The 25,048-nt window shown below is 38.2% G+C and overlaps 1 protein-coding gene across 1 annotated transcript in view; it reads left to right on the top strand.

The window, feature by feature from the left end:
- Positions 1–565: 565 nt before the first annotated feature.
- kdm4b (lysine (K)-specific demethylase 4B) overlaps positions 566–25,048 on the top strand; it is a 50,043-nt gene continuing 25,560 nt past the window's right edge. The window contains exons 1-7 of the mRNA XM_058400849.1: positions 566–705; positions 5,468–5,771; positions 6,374–6,549; positions 9,204–9,318; positions 9,931–10,124; positions 17,817–17,866; positions 23,398–23,501. Coding sequence (XP_058256832.1) covers positions 5,481–5,771; positions 6,374–6,549; positions 9,204–9,318; positions 9,931–10,124; positions 17,817–17,866; positions 23,398–23,501 — 930 coding nt within the window. The 5' untranslated portion in view covers positions 566–705; positions 5,468–5,480. The remainder of the gene's footprint in view (positions 706–5,467; positions 5,772–6,373; positions 6,550–9,203; positions 9,319–9,930; positions 10,125–17,816; positions 17,867–23,397; positions 23,502–25,048) is intronic.

Genomic DNA, 25,048 nt, shown 5'->3' with positions numbered 1-25,048 from the left:
CTGAATAATAATTAGATGCGTGTGTTGTAAACTTTCAAACGTGATTAATAAAACAGATAGAGAGAAAAATGTATTAAAAATGTATGAAGTACATTCAGATAAAGTCTATACTTATTTATTCTTCCTACCTAAACAATGCTTGTGATATTTATCTGTCTGTCTATCATAGCTTGCTACTGGTAACGGGTTTAGGAGATGAGCAAGTTTAAGTGGCCTTTCTTAAGTTATCCATCATTTTGTAATGATCGTGGGATAAATTGGGATATGTTGTGACAAATAAAGCCAAAATGTGTACAATAACAATGGTCAGGTTTCCTTATGACAGAGACCATTACAGTACACCGGGAGGGTGGAGTACTATTGCATTATTAATTCCATAAAAAAACCCATTGACTTGAATCCGATTTAGGACTCACCCTCTGTGTGTACGTGTCTTCCGTGATCTTTAGCAGGCGCAAGTAACCGCGATAAGATTGGCTTGGCGCGGAGTCAATTAAACACACCGTCCAATGAGAATCCGGCTTTTGTGTCCGCACGAAAGGTACGCGTGCTCTCGGACCAATCAGGAAGCGCGGACATTCCGCAGCAAGGAGAGAGGCCCAGTTCTAGCGATGGAGCATTAATCGAGCGTTTAGCTGGACGGAAAACGGGATAAAGCCAAACAAACGATAATTGGATAAAGGAGAATAAAGACAAAAGCAGGAGGTAATATTTGATTAAATCACGTCTTAACGGCTTGTATAGCAGTTTGGAAATGATCCCGGAGAGGGTCGTAGGCGGTATTATGGCAGGGCTGTCGTCGATCGGACATGTTGACTTTTTTATTATTATGGTGGAATGAACGCATGTCAAAACCAGTTTAAACTGGGCAACTTGAGCATCTTTGTTCATTTCAGGCTCATTGTTTAACACGGGGCAGATGTGATCATCTGCATGAAACAGTGTAGTATTTAGACAGGAGAGTTGTGCATATTTACGGCCTTCTAGTGAAACCATTCGTACACAAAGGGCCATTTAAAGCTGCAACTATAAGGTTACAACTGTTACATTATATACACTCTCTATACTGATGTTCACGTGCATTAAACACACTGGAAACACACACAGGTTGATGTGTTTGGTGTAGTAACACTTACTCTATAATGCAGCACGCATGCTTTTTTATTTGCACTTGTTTGTCTGTTTGTTATGTAGATTAGATAGTGGAACCAAAAAAAGGGCCTGAACGCCACCAGCTTCTGCTTGTGTTTCTGCACTACTTTGCGTTTTTGCCTCCATATTAAAAGTCAGTAAATTTTTTTCTTCTTTTTATTATAACAGTAAAGCTATGTAAAAAAAAATTCTTCTGTCATTAACGATGAGTATTAATAATATTGAAGAAGTCCCAGAAGCCTTGCTCATGCTCGCCTGCTTGCGGGTGGCAGGTGGGTGCTCACAGGTGGGAGATGAAGGGCTGTTAGAGATCGAAGGATTTCATGGTATGATGACCTAATCTTAAAACATCTCATGGTTTGAGGGTATAAAACACAAGTTGGTGCAGATATGGCATGTGTAATTATGAAACTGTGATGCTCTCTCAACCCAAGACACCAGAAACATGCTGTTTTTTTTTTATTAGAGTTCTAAACTTTTTATTTCACATTAAACATCATTGAAATGTAAGCAGAATTATTTTAGAAATGCTTGCTTGTACACCGATCAGGCATAACATTATGACCTAATATTGTGTTGGTCCCCCTTTTGCTGCCAAAACAGCCCTGACCCATCATGCACTGTGTATTCTGACATCTTTGTATCAGAACCAGCATTAACTTCTTCAGCAATTTGAGCAACAGTAGCTCGTCTGTTGGATCAGACCAAACGGGCCAGCCTCATGTACATCACTGAGCCTTGACCGCACATGAACTTGTCACCGGTTCACCACTGTTCCTTCCTTGGACCACTTTTGATAGACACTGACCTCTGCAGACCGGGAACACCCCACAAGAGCTGCAGTTTTGGAGATGCTCTGATCTAGTCGTCTAGACGTCACAATTTGGCCCTTGTCAGACTTGCTCAAATCCTTACGCTTGCCCATTTTTCCTGCTTCTAACACATCAACTTTGAGGACAAAATGTTCACTTGCTGCCTAATATATCCCGCCCACTAATGCAGAGTTCACACTGCACGACTTTTCAGTCGCTGACTAGTTTTGCAAAATCAAGGCAAAGTGGAGCGCGTGTACGCGAGTGACAATCGTGCAGTGTGAATGACCAAAAACTTGATCTGACCGAAATATTTGGCATGCTAAATATCTGGACCTGTTGGTGACTCAACACAGACTCGCACAGTGTGAAAGGAGCTCTGACTGAAAAATACCTTGGTGATGACCTACAGCCAATGAGAGAGCGAGATGCAGGGCAGAGGGCAGTTTGAGCAAGAGTTATAGACCACAATATCAGCAGGCACAGCTTTAGTTGGAGCACAATATTATAGTTTAATAGAGTCTCACGTGTGATCTAGCGTTATTTCCTTATCACTCGTGTATGTTCGGTTGTGAAACGCAGTTTGCGGACCAGACAGAGCTGTCGGCGAATCTTCCTATAGTGAAGTCATGCAGTGTGAAACCTCCTGTCACCGATCCATTGTACAGTGTGAACACAGCAGTGACTGAATGCTACCCTAGATAGTCGTGCAGTGTGAAAACAACAGTGATCCGATGACTTTGAAAATCGTGCAGTGTGAACTCGGCCTAGCGGGTGCCATGATGAGATCATCAGTCACGTCACCTGGCACTGCTCATAATGTTATCGGTGATCGCTGTATATCCTTATTATACATATTCAATTATAGTTAGTTTTGTTTTTTTCATTTTGACCCAGAATGCACTTTAAGACTAGTTATTTATTTGACATTTTTATTTCTAAAGTAGATCTGCAGTTAGAATGGAAAGTTCTTGCATAGTATAGCCAGGCAGAATTCTTGAATGTGATTGGCTAGTAAGTTGATTCATTTCTTTAACAGCAGATCTGACAGTAATTCAAATCCCAGGTTAACTCATACGAATTAAAATGTTCTGTTTTTTAACAGAATAGAAAGCATAACGTTTTTAGTATAGCATATTTTACATTTACAGAAAGAGTTCCCAGCGTTAGAGCTTTGTAACAGTCAGTACGTTTTTCACTAGAGAGTCTTCAGGCCAGATGATGATTTTTGGTTTCTTTGTGAATAAAATTATCTTTTTTTTTTTTTGTCTTAATTACTATTTGAGTAAAAAAAAAAAGAAGAAGCTGGTAAGGGAACAATGGTTAAAGTTGCTGTAATGTAAGTTTGGGAAGGCAATTTTATCTGAAATAGAAATGAAACCAGTAAGTACCAGAATAAATCTATACAGCAGAATTAACTTTAATATTTAGATTTGTCTTTGGTGTATGGCTGAAATGAGTTTCTTTCTCCAAATCTATTTGCTCTTGAGTGTTTATGGAGTGCTTGGTTTCTAAAGCAGCCTCTCGAGTTGATTTTATTATTTTTTTTGGACACCTTTTTCATACAAGTGCACTTTATTATTTTACGATAACTATATTCTTGTAATCAAATAACAAGGTCATACTATGCCAATATTGCCCCTAGGGTAAAGTCAATAAAGCAGTTTTTTATCACAGTCGCTCAGGCAGAGAAAGGCTGAGTGAGCAGGAGTGAACATCACCTCTAACACCTAAAACTCTGCCTGAACTGGACAGAGCAAACTGTCAGGGGAAAAAAAAATGAAGAAGTCGCTCAACTGTAAATACTTAAGTTTTTTTTTTCTTTCTTCAAACTTAATTAAACTCAGCACTGAAACTCTGGCTAATAATAAGAAACTTCAAAAAAAAAAGTTGCTAGGGTTTGATAGTTGCTGGTATAATGTATCATAAAGTGTTCACTTACAGTTCAAATGCCTTTCACTGAGAATTTCAGCTGCATATCTTGTTATGTCTAATAGAATAGCAGACCAGGACATAATAAACCTTGATCAAATGTTTATGCAGATATGGGGAAAAAAACCCTCCACATGGAAGTGTGTGTGTGTGTGTGTGTGTGTGTGTGTGTGTGTGTGCATAGAAAAGATTGGTACACTCTGATGTCTTTCTCCAGTTAAATTTGTATATATAAGTCGGTGACTGTGTTCTGAAGCTTAAGTTTGTTATTATTATTATTATTAGTATTATTATTATTTTATATGAACTATGAACTTCATTATCTTTGATTATTTGCTTGGGTTTTTTGCTAGGTATTTATCTACTAATTTTTCTTTAGTTGTTGGTGACAGATTTGATTTTTGGCTAGATCTTAAACGATCTAATCAAAATGATTTTTGAGCAAGGAATTAGAAATATAATTCAATAATTCCAGCTCTGTTCTGTTTATAAGATTGTACACATCTGCCTTTTAATTTCAATCGGAAATAAAGTTTCCTTACTTATACAAATAACCGACCGGAGATGATGAATTTCCAGTGAGTGTTGGTGACTTCCGGTCATGTGAGTGATGGTGACCTTTGGTGAATAGTTGTCCAACGTTGAAACAAACTTTATGTAAATAGGGAGAGACTTAGTGCAGCGACTACCAGTTGGAGTGAAGACTGCTTCTCCTACGTCTCGTATGGTATGATGCGTATGTACACTAGTGAATTTTATATATATTAAGGCAAAACCTCCCTCCAGAATGTTTCGTTTTAGTGGCAAGAAAACTGATTTGTTGTCAAGTTGCACCACCCACTGATAAATATTATTACCATGGCAACCAGTAGTAGGAACATCTACTGACGACTTCATAGTACAGCAACAGATGACTTGCAGTGATAACATCGCTGCATGTGTAAACGTAGCGTTAGTATTGGTCATTATTTAAACAGTCTGTGGTCCACTGTATATCCTGAGCCTCAGCTTTGTGAACAAGGCCAGGAATCATTCAGGTGTTGAACCCACCTCACCGTTAATGAAGCAATCTTGAAAATAAAAAGGACTAATTTTACATGATGCACCTTTTAAGGATGAAAGTATGTTCAGTGAATAGTGAAATGCAGTAAAGCTCATAATATTCATGCATTTGTGTATTATTTACCCCTCGTAAATTGTATCCAAATTGGGGAATTGGTGGCCTGTTTGTTATTTCTTACAGACACACAGTGTTGTGAGTTCACTGCATAGATGTCTCATTTTGCTTTCTGACTTCTATCTACTGCTTGCCCCATATAGTTCATAGATAGTGTTTTGGAACCAAATCTGTGCATGGGCTGCTGAGTCTAGGTTATTTCCTGTGTTTTAATCTTAAAGATCTTCTTCACTCATCCACAGGAAGCCATTCATTCACATGATAAAGTGGCTTGACTAGAGCTCCAGCTGCCATGTTGTATTATTTTTGTTGTTATTTGATATGTAAAAATGTTGATAGTAATCAGAATTTGTTATATATTTCTCTGTATTTTTATTTATGCATTTTGCATTAGCTTACCTGCGAGCATGTCTGTGGAAACCGCCCCAGATGAAGCCATGAACTCCAGTCCAGCTCCGACTGTGGAGACCCCTGTGGCTCCTTCACCAGCCTCGGACTCTCAAACCCCAAACTTGGAGTACTTGGAGCCCAATTTGCAGCAGTTAGATGAACCTGAACCAACTCCTGCACCACCGCCAGGTGGAGTTTCAGGCTTCAAGATCATGACTTTTAGGCCCACCATGGAGGAGTTTCAGGACTTCGCAAAGTACATTGTGTATATGGAAACCCAAGGAGCTCATCGTGCAGGCTTAGCTAAGGTACTTGCACATTTATTTTCAGCATCATACACAGAGCAGCATTAATGAGCAGCTGTTAGGATTTCTGTAGGGGAACAGGATGGAACAGAGATTTCTCAAATACGTTGCAAGCTCCTGTTCTACCTCCTTCATGTAAAAGGAGAAGCCTGTAGTGGTAGAAACCATAAAAAGCACAATAAATGTGTTTACTTTCTATTTTTAACATGTCACTGGAAGTTCTGGATTGTCACACTATCAAACACACAATTCCACCAAAACCTGGAATCCAAACGTAAACTAAAAGATCAAACATAACTTTTTAAGATTCATCTGCAATTCAACACAAAAAAGATTATATGAAATAAAAATTCCCTGCCACAGGAATTCTAAAATAAAGCTAGAATATCTTCAAAAAATATACTGGAGCTTTGCAAGGTTGATGATGAGATTATTTCCTTTTTTTTATAGTTATTTTATATTTTATTTTTATACTTAGCGCCTACAGATTCACACTTTGTGATTTGAACAATCTTTGATCACTAATGTTGAATCCTAACTGTTGTACTAGCACTAGCTCCATCTCCTTATCTCATTCCGTTTTTCTTTCTCTGGTTAACTTCCAGGTCATTCCTCCTAAAGAGTGGAAGCCTAGACGCTCCTACGATACCATAGAAGACATGGTCATTCCTGCTCCCATCATGCAGGTGGTCACGGGTCAGTCGGGACTTTTCACTCAGTATAACATCCAGAAGAAGTGCATGACTGTGGGAGAATACCGCAAACTGGCCAACAGCAAAAAGTAGGTTCTGAATCTGTGTTCTGTTTATCATTGCTTGTGTGTAGCTGATTCTGATCATGTAGGTTAGTGTTACTGTAAAAATAGTTTTTTGTTTTTTTTTTAACCAAAGCACCGTTTTATATCATAAAAAGAATTGTGTTTCTAAATGAATGGTGAAGTTTTTATTACTTCACAAAATACCTTCACACCATTGAGCCTGTCAAATTTGGCTATAAACGTGATGACCAGGAACTTTTAATTAGAGATGTGGGCTTGCTTGGGATAAACACAAATGTGATAGATACCACAGTACTGTTTCATTTTGATTGGTTATATAAATAAATGTTAAAATGTTGACGTTTTCTTCAAGGAGACTGTTAATTAACATTTATGGAATGAGTCTCCAGTGTCAAGCCTTTGTGAAAGGACGTACGTTTTCTCCCACAAGAAGTTTTTCAGCACAGAGCAGCTTGTGCTTTATGACAAACTTCATTTGATTTGTCTTTTCTTTGGAAGTAGAATAAAGAGAAAGAAATGCCATTCTTTAATAATAATAAAAAAAAAATCTGTTGTGTACAAGTGATATAAAACATGAATAGAAAAGAAATTGAATCAGCTTTTTGTAAGCATACCTCTGCTTTGCATCAGGCCACATCTCACAACCCTATCATTGATTATTTGCCTACAAAATTCTGCCTCCTAATGTTTTATTTCGTACTTCATTTAAGGATTATATTGTTTTTTTTAGACTGAAATGCTACAATTTGCGTGTTGTAATCACATTAATTCTGAGTCTTCGCCAAGATCATGCACACATTACTAAGGATTTGCTCCCTTGAATCAGATTATTTGGAGCAGAGGACACACAAACACGCCATAAAACCTGGCAACCTTTCTGTTTGTTTTTCAGTTAAATTGCTGCAGGCTTTGGCAGTTACATCTCCTGAACTACAAGCACGTTATTTACATTTATTTGGTCGTCAGACAGCTTTATTAAGCATGACTTGGACATGTTACAGAATACAAATCTTGGTGTAAATTTGAGCTCTTGAGGGTTCAGAGTCTTGCTCAAAGACTCAGCAGTCAGGCAACTGAACTCATAACTTTCTGCTCATGAGTGCAGTACATTTACCCATTGAGCTACCTCTACTCAGTAGTAGATCACCAATGTGATAACTAATATCCTGACCCTTGAAGACGCTAAGCAAGCTGCTATTTGATTATTTAAGGAAACTGAAGCTTCTGTGTACATAAATATGGTCAGAATACTTTGGTTGTGATTTGGTTGGCAAATGATGGTCGTGAAGTGTAACCTCTGCCTTAGTGAGGGACAGTAGGAAAAAAAAGTGTAAAGGTTTGCAAAGTGCTTCATTTTCCATTAAAATCTTTCATTTGAATGAGTTTTGAAGGAGCGAAGCTTATGTTTTTTTTTTTTTTTTTTTGTCTGCTTAAAAATGCCTTTAAACTCCAAATAACTTTGTTTTACTTCAGGATTTTATGAGATGCTTATATATTATCTTCATTTATGTTATGCAGTTATGCACATTGTTCTTTACAAGCATGAGAAGTAGTAATTTTAGAGCAAATGATGTTTTTCCCCCACCATAAATGGTCCTTATTGACAGTAATAGCATCCTGTGTGTGTGTGTGTGTGTGAGAGAGGCAAAACTAGCATTTTCGTCATGTAGTTTCACTGATAAAGGCAGTGATGCCAATTCTGTTATATCATACACTGAGTAATTACCAAACCAAGTCACCATAGCTAACCAGTCTAATGTCAGTCCATTCTATCTGGTAATTAGGGCAAAATTACTGAAATGTCTTATTCTATACAGACTGAGCTTCGGCTGGTAAAAGAAATCATTACGTAGTGAACTAAAAAAGCTTGAATGATGCTACAATTGCCATAATATTATTTTTTAAATGCTTAACACACCATGGAATTTGCATGTCCTTACAGACTAACTGGGCATGGAAGAATAATGCTGTGTGTGTGTGTGTTGGGGGGTATTCTTGCTTAGTGCACTTAGTGCTTAGCAATTTAGCATTTTAGCTTTAGATTGTTATTAAAACTGTTAAATAAAACTGTTATTAGTTTCACAATAAAATAATGACTAGGAAATAAAGTAAAAAACCTCACGCCATTGTTGGTTAAAGAACAAGTATGTATCCTGTATGCTAATTTTGGGGGAAAACAAACTCATGGACACCAGTGTAGTGTTATGTAGCTAGCTACATATTTAGATTATATAGTGAGTACACAGCACAATTAATATTCCAAATATTAGCTTTAATTGGTTGTTTATTGACATCTTACACCAGTTGAAGCATGTTTTTGAAGTGTTTTGAAATGTTTATTGCCATTAACCTGTTCATGAGGTAAAATTGTAGCCACAGTTTAGTTTAACAGTTTTTTTGTAGGCCACTGTGATGATAAAAGGAATTACAGATATTGTGTAGATGGTATAAAAGGTCAGTGATGTAGTAAAATGTTTTTTGGCACTAAATCTGTTTTTGTTGCCACAAATTCATCTACAACATTTTCCTGTTAGCCTCTGCTAAAAAAAGAAGAATGTAGATTTTTCGCTGTTTTTGGAAGCATGTGTAATCATGTGTTAACAAAGCTTTGTTTGTTTGTCCTCTATAAATAAGCCATTGTTTTTTCTGATATTCAGGTACTGCACTCCTCAACATAAAGACTTTGATGATCTGGAGAGAAAGTACTGGAAGAATCTGACGTTTGTGTCACCGATCTATGGTGCAGATATCAGCGGCTCACTATATGATCCTGTGAGTCTTTCTTTCTTTCTCTCTTTCCCTTCCTTCCTTCAGTCCCTCTTTTCCTTCCTTCAGTCCCTCTTTTCCTTCCTTCCTCCCTCCCTCCCTCCGTCCCTCCCTCCCTCCCTCCCTCCCTCACTCACTCACTCACTCAGTCCTTCTTTCCCTTGCTTCCATTTTTTGATCAAGTCCTTCCTTTCTTCCTTCTCTCATTTTATTTCTTTCCTTCCTATTGCATTTCCTTCCATCATTTCCTTCCTTCTTGTTGAATTCAGACCCACTGAACCATTGATCTTATTAACGTATTCTGTTTGTTTATAATTAATTAAGAGCACAAACGGTTAATTGGTTAATTATGGTAAGCATTATTTGTGACATTGTGGCAAATTATTGGGGTTCCTAATATAGGCAGGAATTATTACGGGTATTTTAATTGCTTCACAAAGCAGAATTGCTCCTATCAGTTTATAATTAATGTGTTGTCATAGGCATTTAAATAAACAGTAATTAAACACAAACTGCTCACTCGGGCGACACCAAGTGACTGTGTAATGATGCCATCTAGTGTTGTAGAGTACACATAGTTCAACATGGAAATGCTTAGCCTTATGTGTGTTCTGCCAGGATATATCGGAGTGGAACATTGGCCACTTAAACACGCTGCTGGACATGGTGGAGCAGGAGTGTGGGATCGTGATCGAGGGCGTTAACACCCCCTACCTCTACTTTGGCATGTGGAAGACCACGTTTGCCTGGCACACGGAGGACATGGACCTCTACAGCATCAACTACCTGCACTTTGGCCAGCCCAAGTCCTGGTTAGTGTGCGCTGTTTGATGATCTGTATAGTCAGTAGCTTGATGAGAAAACGCGCTCATAGCATGAGTTGGAATTAATACCGTGAGTTGTTTAAACTTTGAAACAAAAAGAAATAAGAGGCTCTAACTTCATTTTAGTTTTCAGCATCAAATCAAATACTTTTTACTATCAGGAACCTATACTGAAGTTATTGTTGATAAAGGAAAAATGTTATAGCTATAAACAGACTGTCAGCTTGTCATGTGACTTATAGAAGCGTAAAATCCTCTTATACTCAAGACTTCTTGGTGTTGGAAAGCTTACTGAATGTTACAAAGCGAGGCCACTGAAGGCTTATTCCATAAATCTTAAACATCCCTATCAGAAAAATCCCTTTTTAAAAATCAGTTTTTGTGGCATGTTCAACAAACAAGTGCCTGTTTTACCATTTTATTTTCAAAACTATTAGAACACTTATCGGGAATACTGTCAGAGCTGCAGGTATAGAACATCAGTCAACACCTTCTGGCAAATCAGACTGAAGAATACAACATGTCTGTGTATAAACCGTTACACCTCACTAACAGTTAATGTAAATACCGTTAAAATGTCTTGAAGCAGGTTTTTTTTCCCCTAAAGCTTCAGACTTTCAGTTCCTCTGAAAGTTTCACTGTAATTGAGGTAGAGGTTGGGTGTTGCTCAACAAATTGTTTAAAAAACACAGCTGAGACAAAAATAAATTGTCACACAAAGTACTCCTTCAGCCATGACCTGTTTGTGCAGAAGCTACGAGGTTAATGTAACGAGCAAAGAAGCCGACCCCATAGCTACCAGTTTAACCTCGTTCAAACTTCATGCCAAAGTCTGTAGAATAAACTGAAGGACTGAGACTCCATTTTGAAGTGAAATCACTTTTTTTCCTCAGCACGTTCTGCTTGTCTTGTTAGACTCGTAACATCCATATAAATTTGAAGCAAAATTAGCTTTTCTTGCTTAGTTGATTGGCTTATATTTACAGTTAAAGGGGAAATCTAGGCCTGTTTTGTTTTGGTTGAACTCTTAAAGCAGTTCATTAATGACTTGGGCTATAACCATGCTGCATGACACAAGAATGTATAGGTTTATTTATATGTTTTTGAGATATGGCAAACCTCTGTTTATAGAAAGTTTAAATTAATTTTGTTTTAGACAGGCAAATGCACATTGTTTTGAGTTGAAAATAATTCAGAAATGAAGAAAGGAGTCTCTTCAGTCATTATTTTTAAAATTTAGTAAATAATATAAGGAGAGAAGTTAAGCCTGTATCACAGGTCTAATTAAAATGTGACGAGGGTAATGTTACACCCCTAGTAGTAATGCAGTGCTACAGTACTTCCTGTGTCTATTAGGTGGACTGTGTCACTCAGAATTCTGGTGCATTTACTGCGTATGTGACCAGAAATAACACCACAGAAACCAAGAGATCTTCATCTCTAGATTACTCTTAGGCTGTTTGAAATTGTGTAATTGGTCACTAGGTGGCAGTGGTGCACTGCTACATGCTCTGTGCTGTGAAGTTAATGTAGTTTGTAAAAGTTATTTCGTAAATAAAACTCGCTCAGAGTTGTGTAATGTTCAGAACGTTAGATGGGCTGAGAAGTGATCGATCAGATCGGTTAGTTAAATGAGAGGAGGAAAAAGAATCGATGCTTTATGCATCACAACTGTGCACCCATGCACAAAACATCTTAATTAAACTTTTACATCAGTGTGTTGAAATCTCTTCATTAAACTCATGAAGCACATTTCACATCGACGTTTCAAATCATCCTCCGGGAATACAGGAAAAATGGTGTGTAAATGAAGCTGATTCGAAACAGAAAATGGGCAAAAATGTTCCATTCAAATTTAAGATAAAGTTTATTAGAAACATTTCTACATGAGCGTTATATACTCAGTGTATAGAGCGTAGCAGAATTCCACTATACATCCACTAGAAAGTATCTTGAGGTTCAGTCACAGAAAAATGTGTCTAAATAATTTTGTGTAAATTTAAAATATCATTTTAGACACACTCACTTTTTTTCCTATTTACATAGAAAACTGATACCCAATGAGAGAAAACACAGCTTTTGAAAACACGTTGATTATGCAAATGACATTAAACAATGACACATTTACCTTTTAGCATGTAAATACAATAAAATTCAGTTTTATATTTCTGTAGCGCTTTAAACAATGGGCATTGCCACAAAGCAGCTTTAGAGAAGGACATACATATATTTATATATATTAGGGCTGGGGAAATTAATGTTATCGCATTAACTCGTTAATTCATTAACGCCGACAAATATTTTATCGCGCATTAACACAGTTTGTATTATTTTGTAAATAATTTTAAAAAGTCTGGTGCTGAATACAGACACAGACAAACCATGGGTGATGGGAGGGGTGCGATCTCGTTTCATATTAGCTTGGGATAAAGGTGATGACGTGCGTCAACCAATGAGAGCATTTGGGATGAGCGTAAGTGTACTGCGGCACTGACAGGAATCGGAAAAGAAGTGGAAGCGGCGGATAAACAAACGCAGGCAGGCACACAGAAAAAGAGAGAGAGAGAACGAACGCGTGCGTTAACTTGCATTAACTCATGACAATCATGTGACTAATCGCGATTAAATATTTTAATCGATTGACAGCCCTTATATATATATATATGACATAAATATATATATATATATATATCTCGGATGACATAAAGAAGAACAACAAACAAGATCCAACAAACTTTCACTGCATATTGTAAGTTTACTGAAATACACATTTTCTTTTTAGATTTTATTCAATTCAATTTTATACTCCTTGAAGTCAATATGAGGGACAAATTTTAAACTAGATTTAAATGGAAACCGATCCTCATCTGAGTGACACCTGATAGAAGAAGAAGAAGAAGAAAAGACTTTTCAAGACAATGATTGTAAAAACAAATGAAAGCAGCAAGGGACTCATACTACTCATAATCTGGCTCTACAAAATAAAATTCCAAATGTACATAGAGTCAGCTTTTAATCTCTCGGTGGTGATTGAAATTAAAAGCAGATTGTTTGGTGAAGCGTCTAAAGATTCCCACCTGTAGTGTGCACTATGTGTTCAGTGTAGTGTACACACTCAGGCAAGTTTCCCTGTGACTCGCTTGTAAAGCCTCGTACACTGCAGCTTTATTCTGATTTACAGCAGCGATGACGCTGTCACTCGCTTCTTATTCTTCCATCCGTTCGCTCTTTCCTGTCCAGGCCTCGCCAGACTTGAGCCACTCTGAACACTCTGTGTGTGTGTGCTGTCAGATGCCAGAGCTGGTAGAAATGTGATTTAGAGCTTGTGCTTGCACTTGGTTTATTTGGCTTATATTGGTCCTGTCAAAAATTTTCTCTGCATTTTCTCATTCTAGGTACTGACACTGCCTCTGACCATGTGTGTGTGTGTGTGTGTGTGTATGTGTGTGTGTGTGTATGTGTGTGTCTGGTGTCTGTGTGTTGAAGAGCAGCAGGCAGTTCTGTGTTCAGAGTCACTGATGAAAGACCTAATAGGAGCTTGTTGCATTTTCACTTTTGTGTAACTTCTTTGCTGTTTCTCTTTGTTTCTTGTTCAAGTAGCTTTCATTTGTCACATATTCATTACTGCACTGTGAAATTCTTTCTTCGCATATCCCATCCTTGAAGGCTTGGGGTCAGAGCACAGGGTCAGCAGGGGGGGATGTTTAGGGCCTTGATTTCAGCTTGGCGGTGCTGGGGCTTGAACCCCGATCTACTGATCAACAACCCAGAGCCTTAAACACCGCCCTAGTTTAGTGAGTGTGTACAAGAGAAGCCTCAGTGATGGAGATGTGGCCTCTGTGTCTGCCAGAAGGTGGCCTTTAATTTTCAGAATCATGGTAAAGGCGGCAGGGCACTTCATTCTTACAATCATAGTGGAGGAGATCAAAAATAATTCTGTCAGTCATAATAAAGAAGTTGGGTCTTTTACTTCTGTAAGTCATTGTAAAGGATATGTTGCTAATGACTCAGTCAGTCATAGTATAGGAGGGGGTCAGCTTTAATTCTGTACGTCATAGTAAAAGACGTGTGGCTTCTAATTCTGTCAATCATAGTGAAAGTGGTGTGGCTTCTAATTCTTTGTCATAATAGAGGAGGGCTTTGCAATAGTCTCTGTTTGTCACTATAGGGGGTGTGACCTCCATGTTTCACTACTAGAGAAGGAGGTGTGGCTTCTGTGCCTCAGTTTCAATGAGGCCTGATGTGGAGGATTTATTATGCCCTCCTTCTCTTTCTATCTTAGGTTCCCTTTCTGTCCCAGCATGCTCTGCAGCACCAGCACTCAGTTCTGCTCTCTTGTCAAAGAGTGAATTTCCTCCCATGGTGGTGTTTCCTCTCAGCTCAATGCATTGCAAGCGCTCGTTCTCGTCTCTGAAATTTAATCGCTTTCACTTGTCGAGTAATTACAGGACGTTAAGCTGTGTGTGGCGCTTGTTTGTCGAGCCCTTCTGTTCAGCCACTGTGAAATTAACTTCATTCCTCTCCAGCACGGCACCCATCAAGGTCATATTCCCTCACTCAACATCTACTGTCAGATTCTTCAAGATTTCACAATTGCAGTAGCCTATGTATACACACACACACACACACACACACGTGCACACACACACAATGGTGGAAATGCTGGAAATAATTGCTCTGGCTGGTTTTGTGTGGTGGAGCGGCAGAGAGTGGGAAATAACGTAGTGTTTGAATTACTGGAGGCCTGTGGCTGTTTTCTTTCAACCATCCCAGAAGATGATGACGTATAATAGCAGAATGCAGTGACCTTCTCAGGTGCGACTCTTGGAGACCTTCCTCTGCATTATAGACGTGTCAATACTTAATTTTTTTTTTGCATCCAGGTTAATGCTCAATTTTTGCTCATGGTTTATGATGTATATATTTTAAAAAATATCATATCACATTTTCATCTTATTTAGAAATGTACGCATACGCAGTCTGTTCTTCTTTATGGGACCCGTCTTTGTCTTGGGAGCAGAATATCTGCCTTATAATGCTGCCTGTGTATGTGGTATCCTCTCAAATGGAAGATCCACATGTGTAGAGGTAAACGCAATCTTTTAGCAAGTAAGACTGGAAGGATCTGTGACACCCAAAGCACAAAGTCAAAGTTTTAATAATGAAAATTTTAAATTTTCATTTCATTTATTTGCATTTCTCTTGGTTATACTGTGAGATTTTAGATTTTTTCTGATCATTTTCTTTTTATCCATTTTTTCCCACTAATTATCCTTTTTTATATATATACTTATATAGATCCTCTCAGTTGATTTAAAAATATATACAATAGTTTCCTGCTCTCCTTTCATAATGACATGAATCCTGTTTTTATTTGTATTATATTTGTAACTGTTTTAAAACAGCATGTATACAGTGTATAGAAAATTATTCTTTCTTTCTTTCTTTCTTTCTCTCTCTCTCTCTCTCTCTCTCTCTTTCTTTCTTTCTTTCTTTCTTTCTTTCTTTCTTTCTTTCTTTCTCTCTCTCTCTCTTTCTTTCTTTCTTTCTCTCTCTCTCTCTCTCTCTCTCTCTGCCATGCAGATTTTATCCAGTTAGTACTGAAGTGCTCTGATGCACCACCCCCTGGGTGCCATGAATAATAGCTGGTGCTGTTCAACAGCTATAACTGAAAGAAATGTTTTTATATCTTGGGGAAGACCACATATAACAGCAAGGATGGGCAGATCTGACCTGTTTGATCTTGCCGGGATGCTTGGCCAGTTTCCAGGAGAAAAACAGCTGCTTTATTTACTAAACCAGTAGTGGACAATACTGAGGTTAAGATCAGGGCATTATTATCTCAATGGAAGATCCTCACAAGGATAATAATGTGTGTGTTTTTATGTTTAAAACACATTTAGAAGGCATTATCTGTCTCTGTCAGGCACACGGATGCAGGTGAATACAGTGATGTAAAGGTGATGAGGTTATGAGCTGCGTGTGATGGATTGTAAAAGCCACAGCATCACCATTCTGCTGCATGATTGGTTAAACAAACATTCACATACACACACGCGCGCACACACACAGACAGTGAGAGCCGGTGTGCTTATGTTCTCATTTTATACACAGCAGCTCTTAATGTCTGATTAGATTTATTGTAAAGGCTTTGAGATATTGCATGATGCATGCATTATACATTAGAGCTGGCAATCTGCATGAGGCTCATAAATCAGTTTCTTTTTCTATTCAGGCTTCCAAGATGCAGTTAGTATAAACGGATTGATGTTTTTTGTTTTTTGTTACATTATAGTTTTCTTTTATATACACTTGCTCCTTTGTTTTATTTTATTACAACAAAAATATTTTATTTTTGTAAGATGCTATGGATGTGTATACTGAAAACATCTTTAGCTATCGTGATATTTTTTTCTCCTCTAAATCTTCAAATGCATGCTCAAAAAGCAAACCCTGAATGCCCATAAATATGTGTATTTATATTCCATATTATATTAGATTCCCAAGAACACTTTTATACCGGTATATTTCTCATTATGAGCAGTTCTAAAGAGTACATTTCCTGCAGCGTGTCTTCATTCTGCCACACATGCACTAGAGGGCAGTGTGTAACTGTACAAATACTCCAAGCTCATTCCTTTCACCACACACACACACACAAACCAGCTCCCCCGACCCGCACTTCATTCCCTGTGCGTCACTCGGCGGTATTCAGAGCGAGCGTGATCATCAGCAACGAAAGCTTCTCTTGAGAAGAGAGTCCTCTCCAAAGTCTGGATAATAATTGCGGTAATAAATATGATGGCAGAAACGAAAGTGGCAGATTGTCTTACGCTCCAGCAAGTAAAATATTTCTCGCCTTTTAGGAGCGTGATAAAAGTTCACCCAGCACAGTACTTGATGAATCCCTATGTTACATAATCGTGTACTTTTTTTTTGTTTTCACATGATTATTAACCCTTAATCACAACCTTTAGTACAACGTTACATGACAATGGCTGTGTGTTTCTCTGTCTCTGTGCTCGCTGGACTGAAATTCAGTAGAAATGTGACATGTTTGAGAAGGTTCACGTGTGTGGTCAGGTGGTTACAAACCTTCAACAATGTATAGAATTACGACAAAGTCCTTATTTTTCTCTGAAATGATGCCTGGTTAATTTATTTTTTTTTAAATGTTTGTTGTCATGGTGATGGTACAACGTAATCACACCATTTATTTCCATTTCATTATTGTTAAACTTGATAACATTCAACAGCATCCTGGATCGTTTCTTCTTAAATGACAGTCCATCTTTTAGACAATTGGAAAAGAGGATTTTCAGAAACAAATGAGTGATGTGTAAACTACAGGAAGTTGATTTACTCCTGCTGACTTTTCTAGAAAGAGATCAGGCAAGGCCACAGGGTGCGAGCAAGGAGTGGGGGGAAAAAACCCCAAAATTTGAAGGTATTCTGCTTGGATTTATAGCAAACGAGGCTTCTTGGAAAACCAACATGTCAAGTCGAGGTGTGTGCCTCAGACGTTGAGTGTCAGCAGGGTGTTTTTGTTTTTTCAGTCAAACTGGAGAAAAGGATGTAATGGTGATGAAGCAGACATGCTGCGCTCACCTCAGGCACTTTACTATTGATCTTGTCAACTGATGCCTCTCTCTCTCTCTCTCTCTCTCTCTCTCTCTGCAGGTACGCCATTCCTCCTGAACACGGCAAGAGGCTAGAAAGGCTGGCAAAAGGTAAAGCATTACTCATTCTCTTGTTGTGTTAAGAGAGAAATATCGTATGGGCTTAACTCTGAGCGAGGCTTCATCATGTTTCAGAAACACACGCTGATAGGGATGTGCTGAAAACTGAAAATCAGGTGTATGGTATAGAATCATGTCCACCTGGCAAAAATCCTGTGTATTATATACTGATAATATTATTATACTAATAGATCATCATTATGTGAAAGATTTCATAGTATCAAGCCCTGTCATTGTTAAAAGATGTTTTTAAGAGCCAGTTCAGGGGTTGGCAAAGAAGATTGAGAACAGAAAATATTTGATTGACAGTCCTCTGTCCAGACTCCAAAATAAGACTCAAAAAGGCTTTTCACACCGTACTTAACCCTGGGTTATAATCGTTCCAAACCCTGCTCTTGACCCCAGCTAGAGGAACGTTTCATACTCGCAATTTTCAAGCACTTCTGTTTACCCAGGGTTATGAAATGGAAATGCTAGGAAATGTTTTTGCAGTGTTAACCTGCATTGCTGTACCAGACCTGTACTGTGTGAAATGATGTGGTGTAAGAATGTTACAGTTAAATGTTTAGCAACAGACCCCCAATGTACAGTCACAGAAACCCCTGTATGACGTGTAAACAGTAGCTGCAGCATTTGAGGGAAAAAAAGTAAAAAATCATGTGAAATGGTGATGTAAACGCATTAATTGGAGGGAAAAGGTTTTATTTTTACGGTTATTATCAGAAAGGCATGTTCAGGACAAGCTGGATGAGAGTTCAAGTGTGTAAGAAACTGAGTGAAAAATGAACGGAAGCTGGATGTTAGTGAACGCCTGGTGAAATACAGGACACATTTCAAAACGATTTCATAATAAATTCGTTTCTGTTCTGGAAAACAGATAAGAGACCACTGCCCAATCTCCAGATTTGAACCCTATTGAAAACCTCTGGAATGTCATCAAGACGAAGATGGATGGTCCCAAACCATCAAGTAAAGCTGAGCTGTTTGCTTTTTTGCAAAAAGAGTGGTATAAAGTTCCCCAACAGCAATGTGACAGACTGGTGGAGAGCATGGAGCCAAAACGCATGCAAATCGGAGTTATTCCACCAAATACTGACTTAATGTTATTTAGCCAAAGCATTAACACAATTTGTTTACAAATTATTTGCGTTTTGTTTTATTTGAGTTATTAAAGCTCTGCATGATCTTGGGTTATTTTGATGTGTTGTCATTTCCTTTAAATATACACTCTAAATAACAATAGTTATATTTTGAATTTAGGAGAAATATTGTCAGCAATTCACAAAAAATGAAACAAAACTGATCATCTCACCAATACATGCACCTGTAAGAAAAAAACATAACATTATTTTGCAGTGGTCTCTTATTTCTTTCCGGAGCTGTGTGTATATGTATATGTGTGTATATATATATATATATATATATATATATATATATATATATATATATATATATATATATATATATATATATATATCATTCGTATCAACGTCTGTACGTCATACGTCATTGCACATGTGCAGAACTTTCCAGAAACATATTCCATCCGATTAAGTGTTTACATGTCCTCTCGATCGGACTAAAAATGGTTTAAACCACCCCTTACCATCCGATTGAAATTTTAATCAGATGTGGCAAATTCCATCCGATTGACGTGTTAACTTGACACTTTTTTAATCTGATTGTGCTTCTAGTCCTGTTACGATCGGATTACAAGTGTCCATGTAAACGCACCTAATGATTCGTGTTTTTGTTAAATAACTGCATGATGTTAATCTGATTATTATTAGGTTTAGGTTATGCAGCATGTCTGGTACAGGTCTCTGTGAGTCAGAGGTTACTGTGTAAACAATATACATACTAGAGGACATTTAATATAAACATGTGATCTGCCTCGCAGCCAGAGCAACTGTCAAACGCTGTTATAAAGAATTAATCAACACCTTTTTGACCAGTCAGAATTGAGAATGCAGCAGCATTGTGGTAAAAGGTTTCGTATTAAACCTTTACAATCCAAAGAGATGTGTTCAGGGCGAAAAGCTGATTATAAATTGAGTGATGTTTAGTGAAAGTAAGAGATGGAAACTTTTTCCAAAATAGAGTATACAACTTTTTTTTACTTCCCTTTTTAACACAATTTTATTGTTTTCCAAGCCGAGCTCCATTGCAAACGAGAGTGTTAAGGAAATACAAACTGTGGAGATCACCCAATCACAGGTGATTTGGATGCAGCCTTTTGTTGCTTCACTGTGGCTGTACCTAATTTGCCAGAAAATCTCAGTTCATTCTGGATTGTACAATTCAACAGGAAATGAATAGTCGCCTGTTGCTTTTTCACCCTCTGGCTGTCTGATTCGTATCTTTCCTTTATACTCATGATAAAGAGAAGGAGGGAAGTCAAGCAAGAGTGAGCAGTCTGACTTGGAGGAAGCCCTGACCTCTCTGAAACAAATAACCAGTAACTAGCAACTGCATGAACTGAATGAGAGCATCAGTGTAGTGTTGTGTATCCATTCATCGCCGCTGACATGCACAGACCCACAAGAAAGTTTTTCTAAGAGCAGAGAGAGAGCGAAGCAGTATCTCACCCTCCCTCCTTCTCTCTGAAAATCTCACGCTCTCTCTTTCTCGCTCTGCTGGCTGATGAAGATTAGTTTGTGTTGTACGTCACCGTGATCTGACAGCGCAAAGAAAAGCAGAGAGGAGCAAACGAACCACACAGACAGGGTGCAGATCCACGGTAATTTGATGGAAAGTGCACGGAACGAGTTTGCTTTTAAAATCTGTCTGAAATCATTTAACACACAAAAGTCACCGTGTCTGGGTAGCAAAGCTGTAATGACTAATTATAGAAGCTTCTCATACACCTTGTGCATACGTTCACACGCTGTCACCGGTGTGTTTGTACATTTTCAGGAATGCCTGCTCATTTTCTCCTTCTTTAAGAGAGCTTTCACATGCGCGGTGTTTAGTTCGCTCCAATGAAACCCTGCTGCGTTTTTCTCCCCCTCAGTGCGGTTCTTTAGGCAATCACACTCCCAGTGCGTCTGAGCGAGCTCGTCTCTCCTCCGCTTCCGAGTGAATTCTAGCGTGATTCAGTTGCGGTAAAGAAGTGATATGATTCTGAATCAACTCGACTGCAGGAAGTAAATATATCACCGCATGTTATTTTTCGGACTGCAAGCAGCTAAACTGAAAGGGCAGAGTGGTTAGTGCTGCAGAAATGTGTGCTGGAGATTTTGACATAAAGAGGCTTTGGATGTTATTTCAACCGCAGAACAAAATGATCCATCCATCTATCCATCCTTATCCTACACAGTCACAGAGATCCTAAGGATCTCTGAGCACAAGGCAATGGACCCTCTGGATGGGTTGCCAAACTATTACAGGACACACACACACACACACCTATTCACACAATATGGATAGTTTAGGGATGCCACTCAGCCCGCAAGGCATGTATTTGACTTGTGGGAGGAAAACAGAGTACCCAAAGAAAAGCACAGGGAGAAGACAGGTTTATATTAATGTGCTTTTGCTGATAGGTTAATGTACCACACAGAGGGACTCAAAGGGTAGACACTCCACATAAACGAATTAAAATGTGTGTAATCGTTGATATAATGTTTTCTGTGAGAAGAGCTTTATATACTGTAGGATTGATGGAAGGAGTCTCCAGTGTCAGCCCTTTGGAAAAGTCAGAGGAAACTATAGCTGTAACCTTCTGGCACAGGACTGGTTAAAAAAAAAAAAAGAGAGAAGCTGGTGAGGGAATGACTGTTTATAGCTGCTGAATGTAACTGATGACCAGAAAAAACTTGTTTCATGGATGTTCCACAACAGTAAATGCAACAACACAGATAAAAGGTTTAACTTATTTATTCATGAATTAAAATTGTGGTTGTGATTATAAGAGGAATGAAACACTCTGGGTTGTCCCCCTAAAGGAAAATAATCAACTTCCAGGTGGTAACAGTAACTCCATCACACCACTTTGTTATTGAGCGTTTTCCAACCTCAGCACCCCAAGTGATCTGTATCTTACTGAAGTCTAGAACTAACATCGATGGGAAACTCAGTGTAATGGTTCAGTTTTGTGATTTTAAGTGGGGTTCTGGCATGCACATGACAACTGTTCATTTACTAGGACAAACGCAAATGATTTGCTGTGTCACAATGGCTGGAAATTGTAAGTAGTGTTTCATGAGATGACTGTATTTCACCGTGCCAGCAACAGTGACATTTCTAGCTGAATATCATGTGATTTTTATATTGAAATTGGTCATGCAAGCAGTAAAGTTCAATAATGGCACCTTTTATCAACACATTACTATGACCACTGTGTCTCTGACTAAAATTTCCTCCCTGCTATAGCATGACTGTATCCTTCGGTCTAACCTTTCCCACATTAGCCAGTCTGGGCCACACATTTGTCTGGTTTGCTCCTCTTTTACTCTGCTTAATATCCTGCTTTGAAGACTAAACCAAGCTTCAGGTTAATGTCCCTCAGGGGAAGTTCTGGAGCGTCAGCTGCATTTTAATGTGGAGCAATGTTCTACTCAGGCGAGCTTTTTCCTTGTCTAGAGAATCTGTTCTAAGGAACTCCAGAGATAAAAAAGGATTTGTGGAAATATTATTAGAAACGCGTTGAAATGTCTTACATGTGTTCATGTTCCATACAAGTGGAACATGTGTAGTAGGGGAGGGACATGTCAGTTATTTCTGAGACATTTTCTGTAGGTGTAATGCGCAGTGCTCTAACTGATCTTTATGTCTGTGTGTTTTTTTTCTTTCCCTTTTATGACGTCCCCAATATAATCTTAATGTAACAGACTGTGTGATAGCACCTGGTACTAAACTTATACCTGTGATTAAAGAATATTCTGCTTATGACATCAATCAGGGCAGCCCCAGCTTGGTCTAAAATCAGGTCATCATTTCCCCCTGGCTGGGTACAATAAAACACAATATGTCCATACCTTGAAGTAAGCTTGTATTTTAAATGATTGCTTGGACAAAAATAAACGTTGGTTTGGTGTAATCCTGTAGTCTTATGCCAGCAATTCCTCACCTTGGTCTTAAAATCACCCTGATTTTTGTTTCCTTTGAGTAAGGCCCTTAACCCTCAACTGCTCAGCTGTATGAATGAGACAAATGTATGGAATGTCATATAAAGGGTGGCATGGAATGTCATATAAAGATACACTCCGATGTAGGGGTCAGTGTAGAGTAGCCAGTTGACCTACAGATATGTTTATAGGGAAGTGGCAGATATGTACAGGAATCTCCACACAGTCCAAATCTGCTAGAGATTCTGTTTTGTTTGTGGAGTACTTTTTCATATATATATATATATATATATATATATATATATATATATATATATATATATATATATATATATATATATATATATATATTAATATTAATTTAAAACAAAACTCAGAGTAATAAGTTGATGGTATGTTGTTTATTTTTTTATTTTTTTTTTTAACGCAATCATTTATTCACCTTCTTTGCAGGTTTTTTCCCCGGCAGCTCTCAGGGATGTGATGCATTTCTTCGTCACAAGATGACCCTTATCTCTCCCTCCATCCTGAAGAAGTACAGCATCCCTTTTGATCGAGTATGTACAGTGTCTCTCAGCTGTGGATTTGTTGTCATTTCTCACTGTAGTGTCTGTATCTTGTAAATTTAACATTAATTTTGATTGTAACAACAATTAAACAGTCGTCTTTTCTTAGTTAATCTCAGTTCAGAGAGAGACAGAAAGAGCGAGTGTGTGTGTGTGAGGAGAAAGGAGAGACGTTGTATGCTATGGTTTGTCTTCTTTGTACTATAAGAAGTAAGATTTAACCTGTTATTTTATATTTTGAAATCATCTCTCAACATTTTAATATGCAGATTAGTCTGTGATGTCATTTGGAGACTTTTTTAGATACACTAGCATGAATATGAACCTTTTTTTGCATTTTTGTTTGATCTCTATTTGTATTTTTTCTGGTTTGTATATGATATGCCAAAAATATGCAAATGAGTCAAGAGATCATTACAAAAATGTGCTAATTACTTTGATTTTGAGATGACATTAGCCTTGCATCTCCAGCCCAAATTTCGGCCACCAAACACATTTTGGTAATCGACTTTCAGCAAAGCATGATGATGATCTCCACTGACGTGTAGCTAATTTTGATCAGATGGCATCGATTTTATTGATGATAGACGAAGCTGCTTGCTGAACTGTGTGAGTACCAAGGATTGAAAAATGGCTGACGTCACAACTAATCCATCTAACTTTGTGTCTAATGAAAGGTACTGAGCTGTGGCATTTCTGGTGGACTCCCACGACACTGGGGAAAAAAACAGAGTGAAATGACTTTATTTGCCAAGCCTGGCTAACTCTCCATGCCAGGCTTATTGTGGCGCTTAAACCATAAGACAATTAGAGGAAGAGTTATTGAAGTATGGACTGGACTGAAAAGAAGAAGAGGGAGAAGGAGAAAGTGGAGAGCAAGAAATGATGGTAGAGATACTATATTAAAAGAGCAATGGCGAGAAGAGAAGGAGGAGGTGAAGAGGAGGGAGAAAAATGCCAGGGATGGATTGTGGAAGTGAAGGAGAAACAGAAGTAGGGTGTGAGAAATGGATAGAAGAGGTGGGAGATGGAAGAGATGTGTTGAGGAAAGGATAAGAGTGAGAGAACTGAAGAAATGTGAATATAGAAAGAAATGAGTGAACGAAGGCATGACTGAGAAAACAAATCCAGAGGTGAGCAGACAGCATGAAGAAAAGAGCAAGATAGATGTGAGGGAAGAACAAATCTAGGAATAGGAAGTGAAAGAGGGATAGAGAGAAGGAGTAGGATGTGAGAAATGAATCAGACAGCAAGGGAAGGAGAGAAAGGTGAGATGTGGGTAGAGGAGTGGAGAGAAAAGAGCTAGAAGCCGAAGTTCGGATAGAGGAAAGGAAGATGGAAAGAGAGAAGGAGTGGCATGCAAACCAATGGATACAAAGTGAGAAGGAGAGATATGGAAGTAGGGAGAAACGGAAAGAAATTGAGGAGAGTAAAAGATGGATAGAGTGATGGAATAGAGGAGAGAGGAATTTAGTTATAGAGAAGGTGAAAGAGGGAGTGATGGAGAAGAAAAAAGGAAGCAAGGGATGGATAAAAAG

Source organism: Hemibagrus wyckioides, linkage group LG10 (assembly GCF_019097595.1).
Source record: "Hemibagrus wyckioides isolate EC202008001 linkage group LG10, SWU_Hwy_1.0, whole genome shotgun sequence".
Taxonomy (NCBI): domain Eukaryota; kingdom Metazoa; phylum Chordata; class Actinopteri; order Siluriformes; family Bagridae; genus Hemibagrus; species Hemibagrus wyckioides.
This window is presented reverse-complemented; position numbering and strand designations above follow the sequence as displayed.